The 20,000-nt window shown below is 39.5% G+C and overlaps 2 protein-coding genes across 5 annotated transcripts in view; both read right to left on the bottom strand.

The window, feature by feature from the left end:
- LOC115223499 (4-aminobutyrate aminotransferase, mitochondrial) overlaps window positions 1-8,595 on the bottom strand; it is a 56,564-nt gene extending 47,969 nt beyond the window's left edge. The window contains exon 1 of the mRNA XM_036512467.1: window positions 8,542-8,595. Coding sequence (XP_036368360.1) covers window positions 8,542-8,559 — 18 coding nt within the window. The 5' untranslated portion in view covers window positions 8,560-8,595. The remainder of the gene's footprint in view (window positions 1-8,541) is intronic.
- LOC115223605 (protein phosphatase 1 regulatory subunit 42-like) overlaps window positions 8,427-20,000 on the bottom strand; it is a 47,501-nt gene continuing 35,927 nt past the window's right edge. For 3 of the 4 annotated variants that reach the window (XM_036512468.1, XM_029794260.2, XM_036512469.1), the window contains exons 8-9: window positions 17,793-17,967; window positions 8,427-8,720 (exon numbers count right to left, since the gene is read on the bottom strand). In XM_036512468.1, the coding sequence (XP_036368361.1) occupies window positions 8,591-8,720; window positions 17,793-17,967 (305 nt within the window). In that variant the 3' untranslated portion in view covers window positions 8,427-8,590. The remainder of the gene's footprint in view (window positions 8,721-17,792; window positions 17,968-20,000) is intronic. The other variant, XM_036512470.1, reaches the window with a different exon arrangement.

Here is a 20,000-nt window from a genome sequence, read left to right as displayed (position 1 = left end):
AAACAAAAAAATGAGCTCAAAAATATATGTATATATATATAAAAAAATTATAAAAATTATAAAAATTATAAAATTCGAGGAAAAAACCTTACATTGAATAAAATACATATTGATGTTAATGAAGGAAATATATATTTCCTTCATTAACGTCCTTCATTGCGATATCATTATATATTATAATTAGGCCACTATTTATTTACAAATCTAATTAATATGCCAACAGAAACAAAGATAAGGTCTGGGTGAAATGCTATTTTGTTTACAAATAGTTGTAAATTTGTTATGTTTCTAATTCTGAAAGAAGGTTATGTGTTAAAACTGTCGTTCACCTGGAGATAGCAAGTCCTATAAACCACTAAAGGCCTGCTCTGATCAAGTAAACTTATAATAAAGATGTCCCAACCATGACCACTTCACAACAGCAGCTCATGTATAGGCACTGCAGAACTGCAGCACCCCTTATTTCCACTCGATATTATGGATAACTCTTTTTTACTCTTTTACTCTTTTACTTGTTTCAGTCATTTGACTGCGGCCATGCTGGAGCACCGCCTTTAGTCGAGCAAATCGACCCCAGGACTTATTCATTGTAAGCCCAGTACTTATTGTATCGGTCTGTTTTGCCGAACCGCTAAGTGACGGGGACGTAAACACACCAGCATCGGTTGTCAAGCAATGCTAGGGGAACAAACACAGACACACAAACACACACACTTATATATATATACATATATACGACAGGCTTCTTTCAGTTTCTGTCTACCAAATCCACTCACAAGGCATTGGTCGGCCCGGGGCTATAGCAGAAGACACTTGCCCAAGATGCCACGCAGTGGGACTGAACCCGGAACCATGTGGTTGGTTAGCAAGCTACTTACCACACAGCCACTCCTGCGCCTATTCAATATAATGAGTTCCTTTTTTCTTTGTATTGTACATTATATAATCCTTAAGCTCAATATTAGCAGCCATTCCCTAGTTTATGGAAAGAATACAAAAGTCCTTGTATAGAACTGCGGGCTTCACAGTTCCAGTGTCGCAGTGTTTAGCTGTTGTGCACATGCTTACGCGTCCGAGATAGGAAGTTTAATTATGACACATCTAGTGGTTCGTGTGTGGCATTCGTGACCGGCATATTGTGCATTTGATTCCCGCACCAGGTTCCTGAGTAAAACACTTTGCTTCACATTGCTCAGGTGCTGCACGGGGACCAGCATGTCAAAGAATAGAACCCAACGTTTCCTCTGCAACTTGTAAAGGGTGACTCAAAGAGACTGAGAGGTAGGATTTGCATTCCAACTTCATAAAAGCCTCACCAGCAACGACTACCCATACAGACCCATGAGTTGGAGGGTTATCGCCTGAGTGATGCAGAGGCCTCATCCATCAGGGGTAGTAGGGTATCACCAACAAAGGTGAGTGCAGCAACATACTGATACTGCACATGGCACCATACTGTGGCTACTGGTTCTCTACAGGTGGAGATAGTTTTAACAAATCAAGAATTTATAATAATAATAATAATAATAATAATAATGAAATTATTGTACACAGTGCTCAGGTGCACCACAACTTGCCAGAAAGTGCATATAAAGCATATGCAGTAATGTACAAATGTCTGGAAAGCGAACAATGTATGAGTCAGACACATGCTTGCGTGTGTATGGAGGGGAGAAAATCAGGTGGAGTGTTGGCGAATCTCAGGAAGCATGGAAGTTTTGAAGGATGCAGTGCTCCGACAACTAACAACTGATGCCGGCAGTCTGTTCCATGCTTCAGCAACTCTCAGCGTGAAAAAATGTTTCCGAAAGTCATGGGAGCTGTGCTGTTTTCTGACTTTGTAAACATGTCCACGGGTGTTAGACGGGTGGAGTTTGTAAAGGTGCTCAGAGTTATTGTTTGTAAGATGGCTAATAATTTTATGGGTGTATGCCAAGTCAGCTGCCAGACGCCGGAGTGTCCATGTGTCCATGCCCAGGGAAGTAAGGCGTTCAAAATATGTTATATGTTATTTGATATACCTATATTTCTCCACTTTCATGAAAGTTACTGACTATGCTCATCATCGATCACTGTTTCAGTACCAACATTAATATCATCATCATCGTCATCGTCATCGTAACCAGTAGCAACAACGTTGTCATAGCCATCATCACTATCATCATAATCAGTACTCTTCGGCTGATATCAGTGCACAGGCTAACACTGCCATCAGTTGTTTCCCACACTGAGGAATCACAGCTGCTGTTGTCCTCTCGTTTCACTTACTTCCCCACAGCTTCAGTCCCACCTTTATCTGTTACCTAACGATCAATGTTACACCATTGCATCGAAAACTGTCAAACATTTACATCACAGACAATGGGGTCCCCTTATATAATACATTTGTCTGTCTGCCTGTCTGTCTTCATGAATGCATGTATACATTCGTAAGTATGCACTTATCTGTATGCATGTATGTAAGTATGTATGTATATATGTAGGTATGTATGTATGTATGTATGTATGTATGTATGTATGTATGCTTGTATGTATGTATGTATATATGTATGTATGCATGCGTGCATGTATGTATGCCTGTATGTCTGTATGTATGCATGCATGTATGTATGTATGTGTGTATGTATGCAGGTATATATGTATGCATGTATGTATGCATGTATGTATGTGTGTATGTATGCAGGTATATATGTATGCATGTATGTATGCAGGTATGTATGTATGTATCTATGTATGTATGTATGTATGTATGTGTGTGTGTGTGTACGTGTGTATGAATGCAGGTATGCATGCATGTATGTATGTATGTATGTATGTATGTGTGTGTGTATGTATGTATGTATGTATCTATGTACGTACGTATGTATGTATGTATGTATTCAGGTATGTATGTATATACATATGTATGGATGTATGTATATGTACACATGCATGCATGCATGTATGTATACATGCATGCATGTATGTATGTATTGTATGTAAGCATGTATGTATGCATGCATACACACATACATATATGCATGCATGCAAGTATGTATGCATGTGTGTATGTATGTGTGTATGTATGTATGTATATATGTATGTATGTATATATGTATGTATGTGTATGTGTGTATGTATGCAGGTGCTTCGCCTAATAGTTAGGGTGCTGCTTTCCCAATCACAAGATCATGATTTCAATTCCTGGAAGCAGGTGGTGCATTGTGTTCTTAAGCAAAACACTTCATCTCACATTGCTTTGAAATCACTTTGGCACCTGACGTGTGGTGCACCGTGCACCTGTTCAGGCAGGATCGATTCGATGGAAGAAGTGAGCCAATGTGCAGCATTTGATCACCACAAACAAATCATTTGCGCAGCATATTTGGCAAAAAGCTGTGGAGGCTTTATCCGTAAATTATGTCAGGAGAGAATCAATAATACACGTAAGTTTGTATGCACATACATGCATGCATACATGTATACATACATACATACATACATACATACATACATACATACATACATACATACATACCATATACATACATACATACATACATGATGCATACATCATACAACATACATACATACATACATACATACATACATACATGCATACATACATACATACATACACACATACATACATACATACATACATGCATACATACATACATACATACATACATACATACATGCATGCATACATACATACATGCATGCATACATGCATGCATACATACATACATACATACATACATACATGCATGCATACATACATACATACATGCATACATACATACATACATGCATACATACATACATACATGTATACATACATAAATACATACATACATGCATACATACATACATGCATGCATGCATACATACATACATACATACATACATACATACATACATACATACATACATAAATACATACATACATGCATACATATATACATGCATGCATGCATACATACATACATACATACATACATGTATATACATACATGTACATACATATGTGTATATATGTACATACACATGCATATGTATGTATGTAAATTGTATCTACACATTTTTCTTTCTCACTCATACACACACACACACACACACTCACTCATCACTCACTCACTCATCACTCACTGTCTATTGATCTCTCTCATATTCTCTCTATTTCTCTCACACTCTCAAACTGTCAGTCAGTCAGTCTGCCCACTTACCTGTCTGCATGTCGGTCTTATCTGTCTACCTGTCTTACCTGTCTGAATTTCAGTTAATGTTTGAACTTGAGTTCACATCTATATCTACAACTATAGGCGGCGAGCTGGCAGAAACGTTAGCACACCGGGCGAAATGCTTAGCGGTATTGCGTCTGTCGTTGCGTTCTGAGTTCAAATTCCGCCGAGGTCGACTTTGCCTTTCATCCTTTCGGGGTCGATAAATTAAGTACCAGTTACGCACTGGGGTCGATGTAATTGACTTAATCCGTTTGTCTGTCCTTGTTTGTCCCCTCTGTGTTTAGCCTCTTGTGGGCAATAAATAAACATATATCTACAACTATAAACATCGATGTCTGTCTGTTTGTCTTGAAACAACATAGCTATCCCCGCCACAAATCATTATGAAATATCACAGGGAAACCAGATGCAACCAAGAATCACACATGAACTAAAACACCTCATGTTTGAAAATCCCTTGTCATAAAACAGGAATGAGTCAATAAAAGAGATGTAGAAACATTGAAAGTTGCAAAAGAGTGGTAGTGAAATAGAAATGTTAGTGTGAGGTACAGAAACATCTCTTTACTCTCTCTCTTACTCTTTTCGTTGTTTCAGTCATTTTGACTGCGGCCATGCTGGAGCACCGCCTTTAGTCGAGCAAATCGACCCCGAGACTTATTCTTTGTAAGCCCAGTACTTATTCTATCGGTCTCTTTTTCCGAACCGCTAAGTAACGGGGACATAAGCACACCAGCATCGGTTGTCAAGCAATGCTAGGGGGACAAACACATACACACAAACATACACATACACATATATATATATATATATATATATATACGACAGGCTTCTTTCAGTTTCCGTCTACCAAATCCACTCACAAGGCATTGGTCGGCCTGGGGCTATAGCAGAAGACACTTGCCCAAGATGCCACGCAGCGGGACTGAACCCTGAACCATGTGGTTGGTAAACAAGCTACTTACCACACAACCACTCCTGCGCCTCAATGACTTCTTACTACAAACTTTGTTTTTCTCTTGCCATTAGCATTTCATTAATCTCTCCTTCTCTCTCTTTTACAATTACAAACACACACATACACAAATTGAATATTTCAGAGCAAAAGTTTTAGCTAACAGTGGTAGGGTGACTTATACACCAAGACAACTTTGTAGCACCAAAGATTCCATGTGAAATACAGCAGCTGGATTTGGAAAGATAGTGGCAATGTTTGAATGCTTACGCTACATGTTTATACTAAATGCTACATCAGCTTGTATGCCAGAAAATACTGTAAGATTATATCATGGGTGCAGGAGATAGGAGGGGGTTTGAAAAGAGAACAAAAGAATTTTTACTGACCTCACAATGCCATCGGTCGATGAAGTATTACCGATTTCTCCAGGTTCCATTCTTTCATTCAAAAGTAGCAGTAGTGGTGGTGGTGGTGGTAGCTGTTGTCGTTGTCGTTTAGCCCCGGCTCAATCTCAGTTGGACAGATCTGTGACAAGTAGGTAGTAATTAGAGTGAAATTACGAGGTGATAGCAGCAGGTGCATCCTTCTAGATGTATCTATTTCTTTACTACCCACAAGGGGCTAAACACAGAGAGGACAAACAAGGACAGACAAACGGATTAAGTTGATTATATCGACCCCAGTGCATAACTGGTACTTATTTAATCGACCCCGAAAGGATGAAAGGCAAAGTTGACCTCGGCGGAATTTGAACTCAGAACGTAACGGCAGACGAAATACGGCTACGCATTTCGCCCAGCATGCTAACATTTCTGCCAGCTCGCCACCTAGATATATCAGTGTCACAGAGGAGTTGAGGACGACACCGTGCACTTTGATAGGCAGTGATTTAATGCATGAAGTGCACCAGTGCTGTTCAGGAATGTTGTACGTGCTTCCACTGTTCGCTTTATCTTTATATGTCATTTGTTGTTGTTGTGTTTCGATCAAAAGCTTTCCAACAGTGACCATCTCACCTTCTTCCTTCCTTTTCTTTCTTTCCAATACAGACTTGGCTATTCTTTCTCATAGATATCATCAACCCCCATGGAGGTTGTTCTGTTATCCCTGGTGATGACTCCATCGGAAAGGGGCCAAGATAACACGGTCGCTGTACCCCCTCCCCACAGTTATTCTTCCCTTGCACCATTCAATGGTTCACATCTCACCACAGACTGTTATAGGGCTCAAGAAGTGATTGGTACGTTATCTAATTTTGTATGAATGCATATTTTTATATGTTTTTATGTTTATCTGAAGAGAATGGAAAAGATAAGAGTTTGCTGGTTACAATTATATTGTAGAGAAGTATGTTGTGAACGAGGCATGGCTGTGTGGTAAGAAGTTGCTTCCAAACCACATGGTTCTGGGTTCAATACCTCTGCATGGTACCCTGTGAAGATTCTTCTATTATAGCCCCGGGCAGACCCAAGTTTGTGAGTGGATTTGATAGATGAAAACTGAAAGAAGCCTGTCATATATATAGTATATATATATATATATAATATATATATATATATATATATATATAATATATATATATATATATATATATATACACATACATAGATACATATATATATAGATACATACATACATTATATATGTATATATATATATATATATATATATAATATATATATTATATATATATAATATATATATATATATATATATATATATATATATAGATACATACTATATATATATATATATATATATATATAAATATATCATCATCATCATCGTTTAACATCCGTTTTCCATACTGGCATGGGTTGAACCGTTCGACCGGGGTCAATTTTGCAAGTTGGATCCTTCAGTCTGTGTTCTATTCTCTGAGGATCCTACCGGGGTGACTGCTTGTGTTTGGTCATCCACATGTTACATGCTCACATGTGGATATAGAAGAACCTCACAGAGATGGAAGACTGACTTCGTACCTTGCTCAGAAGGTTCCCTGGGACAAGCCAAGCATTTGTTGACAAATAATGGGTGCAGGTAATTAGGGTTAGGGTTGGTCAAGACTTTGCTTTCACTAAAATGTGTCTTCTATGTGTACACTGAATGTTGTAGAGCTGTTTGTTCGACATAATGCCTTGTGCCTTCATCTTCTGTGTGTGTGTGCTTGTGTGTCCATTTGTGTGTGTGTGTGTGTGTGTGAGCATGTGTGTTTGTGTATTTGTGTGTGTAATTGTCTGTGTATCTGTGTATCTGTGTCTGTGTGTGCTTGTATGTGTATGCATGTATGTGTGTGTGTGTGTACATGTGTGTTTGTGTATGTGTGTGCTTGTATGTGTATGCATGCATGTGTGCAAATTTGTATATGTTTGTGTGTGACTATGTATGTGTGTGCGTGCATATATGTGTGCATTTGTCTGTGCATGGCATGTGTGTGTGAATGCATGCATGTGTGTGCATATGTGTATGTGTTTGTGCATGCGTGCATGTGTGTGCATATGTGTATGTGTTTGTGCATGCGTGCATGTGTGTGTGTCATTTATGTTGCAGAGTGCAATGGTTGCTCATAATCTCTTGTTGCTTTTTGTAACACCATTTTATTTCAAGGATATTTTGGCTGTTATTTCTAAAAGGTCAATGAACCACTGAAGCTTCTTTAATGGTTGGATGAGTTTTATATTTTCTGCTTTTGTTGGTAAGAACGGTAAAAATGGAGGGGAGTGGGGAAGTCACAATTTTCAGACAAAGATATATTTTTACCTTTAGAAAACAAATGATATTGCTAGGCGCAGGAGTGGCTGTGTGGTAAGTAGCTTGCTAACCAACCACATGGTTGCGGGTTCAGTCCCACTGCGTGGTATTGGGCAAGTGTCTTCTGCTATAGCCCCGGGCCGACCAATGCCTTGTGAGTGGATATGGTAGACGGAAACTGAAAGAAGCCTGTCGTATATATGTATATATATATGTGTGTGTGTGTTTGTGCATCTGTGTTTGTCCCCCTAGCATTGCTTGACAACCGATGCTGGTGTGTTTACGTCCCCGTCACTTAGCGGTTCGGCAAAAGAGACCGATAGAATAAGTACTGGGCTTCCAAAGAATAAGTCCCAGGGTCGATTTGCTCGACTAAAAAGGCGGTGCTCTAGCATGGTCGCAGTCAAATGACTGAAACAAGTAAAAGAGTAAAGAGAGAATTAGGTCAAGAAAAGATGAAGAAGAAAAATGTAAGAAATCATTCCTGAACACTGCTTTTGGTTCCCCTTATTTATTGCATATCTGACATTAAATCATTCTTCACAGCCATGGGACAATGGTCAAGAGTAGCAGCGGTGGTGGTGAGTGGGGATGTAATGGATCTACTGAGAGGTTGACCACCATTTAACAGACATTGCAGTTGAGATCAGAGTGATTAGGCAGGAGCATGCGAAACTTTCTTTAGATGTCGGAGACCAGGTGATGGTGTTTTCGGATGCGTCCTAGAAGCATGCGAAACTTTCTTTAGATGTCGGAGATAAGGTGATGGTGTTTTCGGATGCGTCCTGTAAGTATAAGGTATATTATAGTTGTACGTGTGTATGTGTATATTAATAGATATGCACACACACACACACACACATAAATACACACACAGATACATACATACATATGTACATATACACATACATATATATACATACATACATACCTACATACAGATGTACATACATACACATACATAGAAGTATACATACATACACACACAAATACATACATACATACGTACATATACACATACATATATACATGCATACATACATATATGCATTCATGCATACATACACACATACATACACACACACACACACATATATATATATATACATACATATATACACACATACACACATACATACATCTATGCATACATAAATAAATACATACATACGTACATACATACACACATACATACATATATACATACATACACAAATACACACATACATATATACATACATATACACATATATACATACACACATAGATACATATATACATACATACACACACATACATACATACATACACACACACATACATATACAGATATATACATACATACATACATACATACATACATACATACATACATACATACATACATACATACATACATACATATAGCTTCATCCTCATAACCATACAGCAACATACAAAATAAACTAAAACTAAAGACTCAAACACAAACTGCTGAAGCTAACCTGAAACAAAAAGGTGATTAAAGAAGTCATAAAAGATGACAAAATGACTTTGACCAAGAGAACTGATGGACTGATTAACAGAATGATTAATTGAACAATCAATTAGTTAGTTGGTTAAGCATTTAACCAATTGACACATAATAAACAAATGAAATAGAACCCATGTATGTGTTTATTATTGGCATAATGACCCTCCCAAAATACAACAAAATACACACACACACTTATACACATATTTATACAAATATTCTAACATGCAAATTTAGATTGACTTACACAGATTTAATCTTGCACCATAACCTAAGTCAGAGGAAGTCACTTCTTACCAAATGGTCAACTTGTAATTTCAGAAGCATCTGGAACTGCCACCTTTCGAGGAAGTTCTCAATTTAAGATAGCAGTATATAGAACAACTATAACATCCACCAGTGATGTTGAAACGAATTATATTGGACTTATGGAGAATACTTTCAAGATCAGATACAACTGTTATGTTGTAGGCATCCATCGGCCTGGAGGGGGCCGTGGATTTTCACACAAAGGAACTGTGTCAGCTGCTGATGGTGGTACAGCGTCTGCTGTGGCTGTATAAGGGTTACAATGGAGTGGCAGTCATGCATAGGGAGACTGCATTTGAAAGAGCTCTCTACTGGCTTTTCCTTCTGGCAAGTGCGGTTTTCTTTGGTGGTGCGTTCCTGTTTTTCTTCCCCTCACTTCGTCCCCTTTCACAGTGTGGGTGATCGTTTGCAACCACCGTCCATCTCAGGACGTCCAGATCAAGCAATTTCAGATCTTCATACGTACAATTATTTAAATCCAGAAATAAAAGTTAATTCTATGTCACTCTCACTACAGGACAAGGCAACTGCAAACACTCTCATAACCTAAAACATTGTGGATACTACAAAATATGTAGTTGCATGGAGAAGAAAGATGTAACTTGTGTCTATCAGAAAAGTTTCATATTTTGAAGCAACTGTCCGGATCATTAATTGAGAAGTCTGAAACTATCTTTTTTTCCATCAGTAAATTTAATGCTTAAAAATATTTGCCTGGGTCAAGAGGGGATGTCCATACCTGTCCAAGGCCATTCTGCTACACCCCAGCCCCTGTGTCTTTCCTTTTCATAGTTATGACCTTTCATCCACCATTAAAAATTATATCTATACAAGGGGTGCTGAAAAGTAACTGGTTTTAAGGGTGTTGTGAAAGGCCTGGTTGAAGGCCCAATCTTCCAAGTTCTTTATACAGGGCTTAGAAAAATTGAAGGACTGCTGCAATAAGTGTGTGAATCTGAGAGGTGAATGCCAAATCTTCCAAGTTCTTTATACAGGGCTTAGAAAAACTGAAGGACTGCTGCAATAAGTGTGTGAATCTGAGAGGGGAATGCTAAATCTTCCAAGTTCTTTATACAGGGCTTAGAAAAACTGAAGGACCACTGCAATAAGTGTGTGAATCTGAGAGGGGAATGCCCAATCTTCCAAGTTCTTTATACAGGGCTTAGAAAAACTGAAGGACCACTGCAATAAGTGTGTGAATCTGAGAGGGGAATGCCCAATCTTCCAAGTTCTTTATACAGGGCTTAGAAAAACTGAAGGACCACTGCAATAAGTGTGTGAATCTGAGAGGGGAATGCCAAATCTTCCAAGTTCTTTATACAGGGCTTAGAAAAACTGAAGGACTGCTGCAATAAGTGTGTGAATCTGAGAGGGGAATGCCCAATCTTCCAAGTTCTTTATACAGGGCTTAGAAAAACTGAAGGACCACTGCAATAAGTGTGTGAATCTGAGAGGGGAATGCCAAATCTTCCAACTTCTTTATACAGGGCTTAGAAAAACTGAAGGACTGCTGCAATAAGTGTGTGAATCTGAGAGGGGAATATGTCGAATGAAATCATAATTAACTGATCCTCCTCTATCATCTTTGACCCTAATTCAGGAACTTTTCAGTGTTCCCTTGTAAAGTTACCTCACAGTGCCAACAACTCCAGCCATGCCATGTCATGCTACAGTGCTTCCACCTGGCTATTGTAGACCAATAAAAATTGATTTAAATGGTGTTTTCCATAAACCTAGTTTGTCTCATTCATTTTTTTTTTGTCATCTGAATGATGGCATGAAGTGAGCAACCATTGGTGCTGATGGAGTGAAACATTAGTTTCTTATGAATAAACACCGCAATGTGTATACAGGACTCTTTCTCTTGTTGTTATCTCAGGTGTGTGTGTGTGTAGATACAAATCTCATAATTGTATATATCAGCATTGTGTATAATGTATTTCTCTTAGAGATTCATTATGCTTATATATACATGTGTGTGTGTGTATATATATTTATACACACACATACACATACATACATATGTATATATACACACACATACACACATTCGCACATAAAATATACTCCCACGAAATACTGAGTTCAGTCAACCAGCACACAATGAAATACCAAAATATACAGTGACACATTAGCCTTACCACACACACACACACACACACACATTCACTCACTAGAAGTAGAATACTGTCTTGGAGAAAATTTCTGCTGGGAAATGTCTTTTGTTTGGCACTGTCTGCTGTTACAGTAGCAGACTGTGAAGAATGGTACATCATCATCATCATCATTATCACCACCATCACCACCACCACAACCACCACCACCACCACAATCATCATCACCACCAACACCAACATCATCATCACCCCCAACACCACTACAACCATCATCATCAGCAGCAGCAGCATTGTAACCACCACCACCATCATCATCATCATCACTATCACCATCATCATCACCACCACCACAACCACCACCACCATCACCATCATCATCACCCTCACCATCATCATCATCATCATCATCATCATCATCATCATCATCACTGGCCCAGCTATCTCCTGCAACATCAACTACACTTGCCCTTTGTTTCCTTCTGTCTCTTCACCTTTTTCTTCTTTTCTTCCTTTCTTTATCATCCCCCACTACCACCACCACCATCACCACCACCACCACCATCCCCACAACCACCACCACCACCATTAGCATCACTACTGTGACAACAGACAGATATGGACCGTTTTTGGTCCCAGCAGCAACTTCACATCTCCATCTTCGCCCAACATACCCCACCCCGGCCTCCAATGCTCTCCACCACCACCGCCACCACCACCGCCACCACCACCACCACCACCACCACCACCACCACCACTCTCCCGTCCCCCACCAACACTCTCACCGTACAACAACAAACAGCTGCAACACTGAATTTTTATTCCTTGTCTCCTCTACATTTGCTGTTCTTCTGTAGAACTGAGAGGAAACGGCAAAAGCAGTAGCAGCACCACCACCACCACCATCACCAACACCAACACCACCACCAACAACAACAACAACACCACTAGCACCACCACTAACACCACCACCGGTCGCCAACAACAACAAGGATGTCTACTATAGGATGTCGAGGAAGCATTTATGCTAGAAATAACAGCCAAATTCTCTCAAACATCAATGCATTCACCGTCCACCACTACCACCACCACCACCATCAACACCACCAACACCACTAGCACCACCACTAACACTAACACCACCACCGTCGCCAACAACAACAAGAATGTCTACTATGGGATGTCGAGGAAGCATTTATGCTAGAAATAACAGCATCGTCCAGTAAGAAGAAGGAAACTTCAGATAATTTAGGAGTCCTGGGTATTACAAAGAAGGGATGGTCGTGGCTGTAACAAATTTAGTTGTAGTACTGCTTGGTGACGACTAACTTTCAGCCTAACAACAACAACAACAACAACAACAAGGCTTGCGGCAGCAGCTGCTACAACAACAACAACAACAGCAACAATAGTACCTGCAGTAGTAATAGAAGCGACAGTAGTAGTAGAGACTTATTGGAAATGCAGCCAGGTTGTAGGTGAAGAATTTGGAATCAATCTCTTGAGTTAGATAACTGCATCTTGGAGATCTCAATGGCACCCAAGCCCCAGGCCTTGAATGTGATGGGGGCGGGGGAGAAGCAATATTTTATATGTATGTATACATCTGTCTGTCTATCTATCTATCTATCTATCTATCTATCTATCTATCTATCTATCTATCTATCCATCTATCTATCTATCTATCTATCTATCTACCTATATATATTCCTCTTTTCCTCTTTTACTTGTTTCAGTCATTTGACTGTGGCCATGCTGGAGCACCCCCTTTAGTCGAGCAAATCGACCCCAGGACTTATTCTTTGCAAGCCTTAGTACTTATTCTATCGGTCTCTTTTGCCAAATCGCTAAGTTACGGAGACGTAAACACACCAGCATCGGTTGTCAAGCGATGTTGGGGGGACAAACGCAGACACACAAACATATACACACACACACACACACACATATATATATATATATATACGACAGGCTTCTTTCAGTTTCCGTCAACCAAATCCACTCACAAGGCTTTGGTCGGTCAGAGGCTATAGTAGAAGACACTTGCCCAAGGTGTCACACAGTGGGACTGAACTCGGAACCATGTGGTTGGTAAGCAAGCTACTTACAACACAGCCACTCCTACCCCTATTTTATATATATATATACATGGGTGAAGGCACATGGCTTAGTGGTTAGAGCGTAGAGCTTATGATCGTGAGGTTGTGAGTTCAATTCCCGGACCAGGCTGTGTGTTGTGTTCTTGAGCAAGACACTTTATTTCACACTGCTCCAGTTAACTCAACTGTAGAAATGAGTTGCAACATACACACACACACACACACACATCACATAGATACATATATATGCATATATATGTTTGTGTATGTGTATCATCAACATCATCATCATCATCATCATCGTTTAACATCTGCTTTCTATGCTGGCATGGCTTGGATGGTTTGACTGAGGTCTGGCAAACCAGAAGGCTGCACCAGGCTCCAATCTGATCTGGCAATGTTTCTACAGCTGGATGCCCTTCCTAATGCCAACCACTCCAAGAGTGTAGCGGGTGTTTTTTACGTGCCACCAGCACAGGAACCAGTCAGAGGACACTGGCATTGGTCACATTTGGATGGTGCTTTTTACGTGTCACCAGCACAAGAGCTAATCAGGCAGCCCAAATATATATATATATATATTTACAAGAAAGTTAGAGGTTGTGAATCCAACCAACTAAGGGATAATATCTATCCAATATACTGCTGGTAGAATACCCAATTATTAATACACAAGTGTTTTTTAATGCAATTACATTACTGAGCATACTAAATGGGTGAAGGTAAAGAGATATTTTACCATTAATTTATAGAGCAATAAGAAAATGGAGGAGATCAATAGGTGGTTCATCAACTTTTAGACATTATATTATGTCAACTTCTTTATTTATTTACTAAAATGACAATTACAAGAATATACATACATGTAAAACATATTATGCTTTACATATAAAATATATTAATATATAAAGATACCAGTAACTATTAAAATATAACATACAGAAATATAAATTGGGAAAATATCTTACAGCTGTTTCAGTCAAGAGGTAAAAATACCTCATTCTACTTTTATTCCTCCAGTAGACTGAAGTAATTAGTAGATGAAATTGAGGTACTTGGGTGTTTCTCTAGGCTTCGACAGCGATTTTAGAAAGTACATAAGGTTAAGTTATAAATATAAATAAATATAAATATAAATAAATACACACACATTTCCATACTTATACATATACATATACATAAGCATACATATATAGATATACATAAATACATATAAATACACTTAAATGTACTTACATAGTTACATTTATAAGCATACACAATAATAATCAATTATTATTAATAATATTAGATGCATTATATGGAGAATATGGAGAAAGGCCAAATTGGCTCCAGTGGGATTTGAACTCGGAACATAAAGAGCTGGATAAATACCACAGCGCTCCCCCCACCCACCGATGATTCTAAGAATTCTTTCTCAGTTGTCCCAAATGACCCCGAATATAGCAATAAATCTGACTCCCTAATATTGGGGGGCATTATGCTGGAAACTGAGTGCATTAAACCCAGTGCATTACTGGTACTTATCGACCCCTTGAAGGATGGAACTTTGATTCAGTTCCTGTGTTCTGAGTTCAAATCTTCCAAGGTCGATTTTTATCCTTCATCCTTCTGACATTTTAATTTATTTTCTGGACATCATTTTTGTTTTTACCATCTAATTGTGCAATGTTGTTGTTCTTAGTGTTGTTTAACCTCATTTAAAATCTTATTTTTTTTTGTTTTCATTTTATTTCATTTACTTGTTTCAGTCATTTGACTGTGGCCATGCTGGAGCACCGCCTTTAGTCAAATCAAATCGACCCCAGGACTTATTCTTTGTAAGCCTAGTACTTATTCTATCTGTCTCTTTTGTCGAACCACTAAGTTATGGGAACGTAAACACACCAGCATCGGTTGTCAAGCGATTTTGGGGGAGGGGGGAAAACACAACACACAAACATACACATATATATGTATACATATATACGACGGGCTTCTTTCAGTTTCCGTCTACCAAATCCACTCACGAGGCTTTAGTCAGCCTGAGGCTATAGCAGAAGACACTTGCCCAAGGTGCCACGCTGTGGGACTGAATCCGAAACCATGTGGTTCGTAAGCAAGCTACTTACCACACAGCCACTCCTACGCCTAATTATTCAAACTTATGACCAAAAACATTCCACATTTGACCACCCTGTCTCTTTATATATCTATGACTATGTCATCCAATATGTTCTTTGTTGTTGTCCTTTTCTTAGAAATTAGGGTGATTTAAGGAAATTTAGCTGCTATTCTCAGCAGGCCTGTGAATCACTTAACACAAATATCCCCCACTCATTTCATGGGGGTATTTTTGTACCAAATTCTGGTGGCCTTCTGACCATGTATGTTTGTGTTAAAGACTTTTGATTCCTTTTATAACCCGTGTATAATCTAGACATAACTAACCGAAATATGTCACACATAGTCTTGGTTGTCAGTTTATCCAACTAGGTTAACAGACATAATTGAATATGGAAGTTAATTCGACATAATTCGCTTTTCTAATACATCTTTCTTTTGTTTTCAAAAGGCAAGAGGTCAGATTAATGCATTGACTCGGGTATATTGGTTACAGTGATGTCACACGTGACCTTTAGAACTGTTTATTTGTATGAAAGGGTCGATCTAGCACAACAAATCTTACTGTTTACAAAGCAACGTTACTCTTTCTCACATCATGCTCTGCTCTCTTTAAACTATAGTTCTGAGTTTACTAACAGTCAGGATGGTCATGGCTGAAATGGCTTTGATCATTACTCTACTTGATCAGAATTGACTGACAGAAATGGCTGTGTGGTAAGAAGCTTGCTTCCCAACCACATCTTTGGCACCTTGGGCAAGCGTTTTCTACTCTAGCCCTGGGCAAACCAAAGCTTTGTGAGTGGATGTGGTAGATGGAAACTGAAAGATTTCCATCACAAGTATGTGTGTGTGTGTGTGTGTGTGTGTTTGTTCTTGTCCCCCACCATTGTTTAATGATATTTCTCTCTTGTAAGGCAGCGAGCTGGCGGAAACGTTAGCACACCAGGGGAAATGCTTAATGGTATTTCGTCTGCCGCTACGTTCTGAGTTAAAATTCCGCCGAGGTTGACTTTGCCTTTCATCCTTTCAGGGTCAATAAATTAAGTACCAGTTATGCACTGGGGTCGATATAATCGACTTAATCCGTTTGTCTGTCCTTGCTTGCCCTCTCTGTGTTTAGCCCCTTGTGGGTAGTAAAGAAATAGGTATTTCTCTCTGTCTTTACCAATTCTACTGGCACTCCATCAGTTATGACTATGAGGGTTTCAGTTGATCCGATCAACGGAACAGGATGAAGAAGAGGAAGAGGAAGCAGAGGAGGAGGAAGAAGTAGAAGAGGCAGAAGCGGAGGCAGAGGCAGAGGCGGAGTAGGGGCAGAGGTGGGGGTGGATGGATGAAGAAGACGAGGGGAAGGGAGGGGGAGGTGGAAGAGGAGGAAGAAGAAGAAGACGAGGGGGAGGCGGAGGGGTGGTGGAGGAAGAAGAAGGAGAAGAAGAGAGAAAGAAGAAGGAGAAGAGAGGAAGAAGAGGAGGCGGAGGTTGGGGTGGAGGAGGAGGAGGAGGAGCAGGAGGAAGAAGAAAAGAAGAGGAGGAAGAAGAAGAGAAGAAGTGGAAGAAGAAGGAAGAGGTAGAAGAAGGAGAAGAAGAAGTAGAAGAAGAGGAGGAAGAAGAAGAGAAGAAGTGGAAGAAGAAGAGAAGAGGTAGAAGAAGGAGAAGAAGAAGAAGAGGAGGAGGAAGAGAAGGAAAGGGCGGAATGAAAAAGAAGCAAAGATCTTACCCTTGGTCTCTTGTTTCTACTCTAAAATCTCTTCTGAGTACTTCAAAATCTTGGTTGATTGGCACAAACGGGTTGTTGGTGTTCTGGTTATTATCAGCGTTGGACATGGATGAACTGTATGTCTTGCTCGATCCCTTTGCTGAACTTTGGCTGAAATGTTTCCTCATTGGTAACCCTAGATAAAAAGACAAGTACAATTTGTTGTTGTTGTTGTTGTTGTTGTTGTTATTGCTGCTGCTGCTTGCTGCTACTGTTGTTGTTGTTGATGTTGTTGTTTAGCCACAGGTCAGCTTTGAAACAAAAACAGACCTATGATCCTACACCACACTTTCATTTTTAATCTTCTGGACCCAAAGGTTTTCAACTGGGGTGCACATGACAATTGAGGGTCCATACAAGGGTTTTGTTGCTAAAGTTTATTTCATAAAGGTAAAGTTTGTCTTCTCGAGTCATACAGACTCATAAGGGCTGGGTTACCAGTTTCATGGCATATATATCACCCCCCTCCCACTGGATGGGGCACCACTCCATTGCAGGGTTACTCCATTTTGCCAGCTGAATGGACTGGAGCAACATGAAATGAATTACGTTATTTACATTATTTACATTTGACAGATATTTGTCCTCATCTTGTTTGTTGTTAACTCAATGTTTTGGCTGATATACCCTCCAGCTTCATCAGGTGTCTTGGGGAAATTTCGAACCTTGGCACATGGCACAGTGGTTAAGAGCGCAGGCTACTAACCCTAAGATTCGGAGTTCAATTCCAGGCAGTGACCTGAATAATAATAATAATAATAATAATAATAATAATAATAATAATAATAATGATAATAATATAGAAAAATACCTTAGGAATGAGAACCTAGGTTCGAAATTTCCCCAAGACACCTGATGAAGGCTGGAGGGTATATCAGCCGAAATGTTTTGTTAACAACAAACAAGATGTGGACAAATATCATCAGGTGTCTTGGGGAAATTTCGAACCTTGGCACATGGCACAGTGGTTAAGAGCGCAGGCTACTAACCCTAAGATTCCGAGTTCAATTCCAAGCAGTGACCTGAATGATAATAATAATAATGATAACAATAATAACATTGAAAAATACCTCAGGAATGAGAACCCAGGTTTGAAATTTCCCCAAGATACCTGATGAAGGCTGGTACTAGAGACATGCAATTAAAATGTCACAGAAAAGAATTGCATGATGGATTCTTCAGGCTGAGCCAACCAACTGAGGAGAAAAGCAAGAATGAGATGGCTGGATAATGTCTATGGTCTCAGCTGGTCATCATCATCATCATCATCATCATCATCATCGTTTAGCGTCTGCTTTCCATGCTGGCATGGGTTGGACGGTGCAACTGGGGTCTGGGAAGCCAGAAGGCTGCACCAGGCCCAGTCTGATCTGGCAATGTTTCTACGGCTGGATGCCCTTCCTAACGCCAACCACTCCATGAGTGTAGTGGGTGCTTTTTAGGTGCCAGACGAGGCTGGCAAACGGCCACGGTCGGATGGTGCTTTTTACATGCCACTGGCACGGAAGCCAGTCAGGGCGGCACTGGCAACGGCCACATTCGGATGGTTCTCTTATGTGCCACCAGCACTGGTATCACAGCTACAATTTCCATTCATGTTGATCGATTTTGATTTTTGATTTTTTTGATTTTTTGAATTGGGAATTCACCTGATGGGGCCCTATGGAGGAAGGGCCTGAGGACTTCACTATCATGAACCCCCCCACCCCAAGAACTGGGACTTCTCCACATTGAGAAATTACAGCCTTAATACTACAGACATGTTATTAAAATGTTGCAGGAAAAAATTGCAAGATGGATTCATTCTTTAAACTGAGCCCAAATGGCAGGTGATGTAGGGGTAGGCCAAGACTGGGATGGTTGGAATAATGTCCATAGCCTCAGTCAGTTTTTTTGCTAGAAATAGTTAGAAACCATGGTCTGGGAAATAGTTGAGATGGTAAACGTTTTTAATTTTCATTCCTTTCAAGAATTTATCCTTTTTTTGTGGATTTTGAGATTTCTACTGCTCTTTCTAGCACAATGCTTTCCTATTTGGAAGCCTCTTATTGTATTTCTATATGAATAATATATAGTCTAAGGACTAATTCGTTTTTTGTTCTAGGCCACTGGTAATAATAATTTATTATTACCCTATGTATTATGCTTATATATCATCATCATCATCAT

Source organism: Octopus sinensis, linkage group LG23, assembly GCF_006345805.1.
Source record: "Octopus sinensis linkage group LG23, ASM634580v1, whole genome shotgun sequence".
NCBI lineage: Eukaryota > Metazoa > Mollusca > Cephalopoda > Octopoda > Octopodidae > Octopus > Octopus sinensis.
This window is presented reverse-complemented; position numbering and strand designations above follow the sequence as displayed.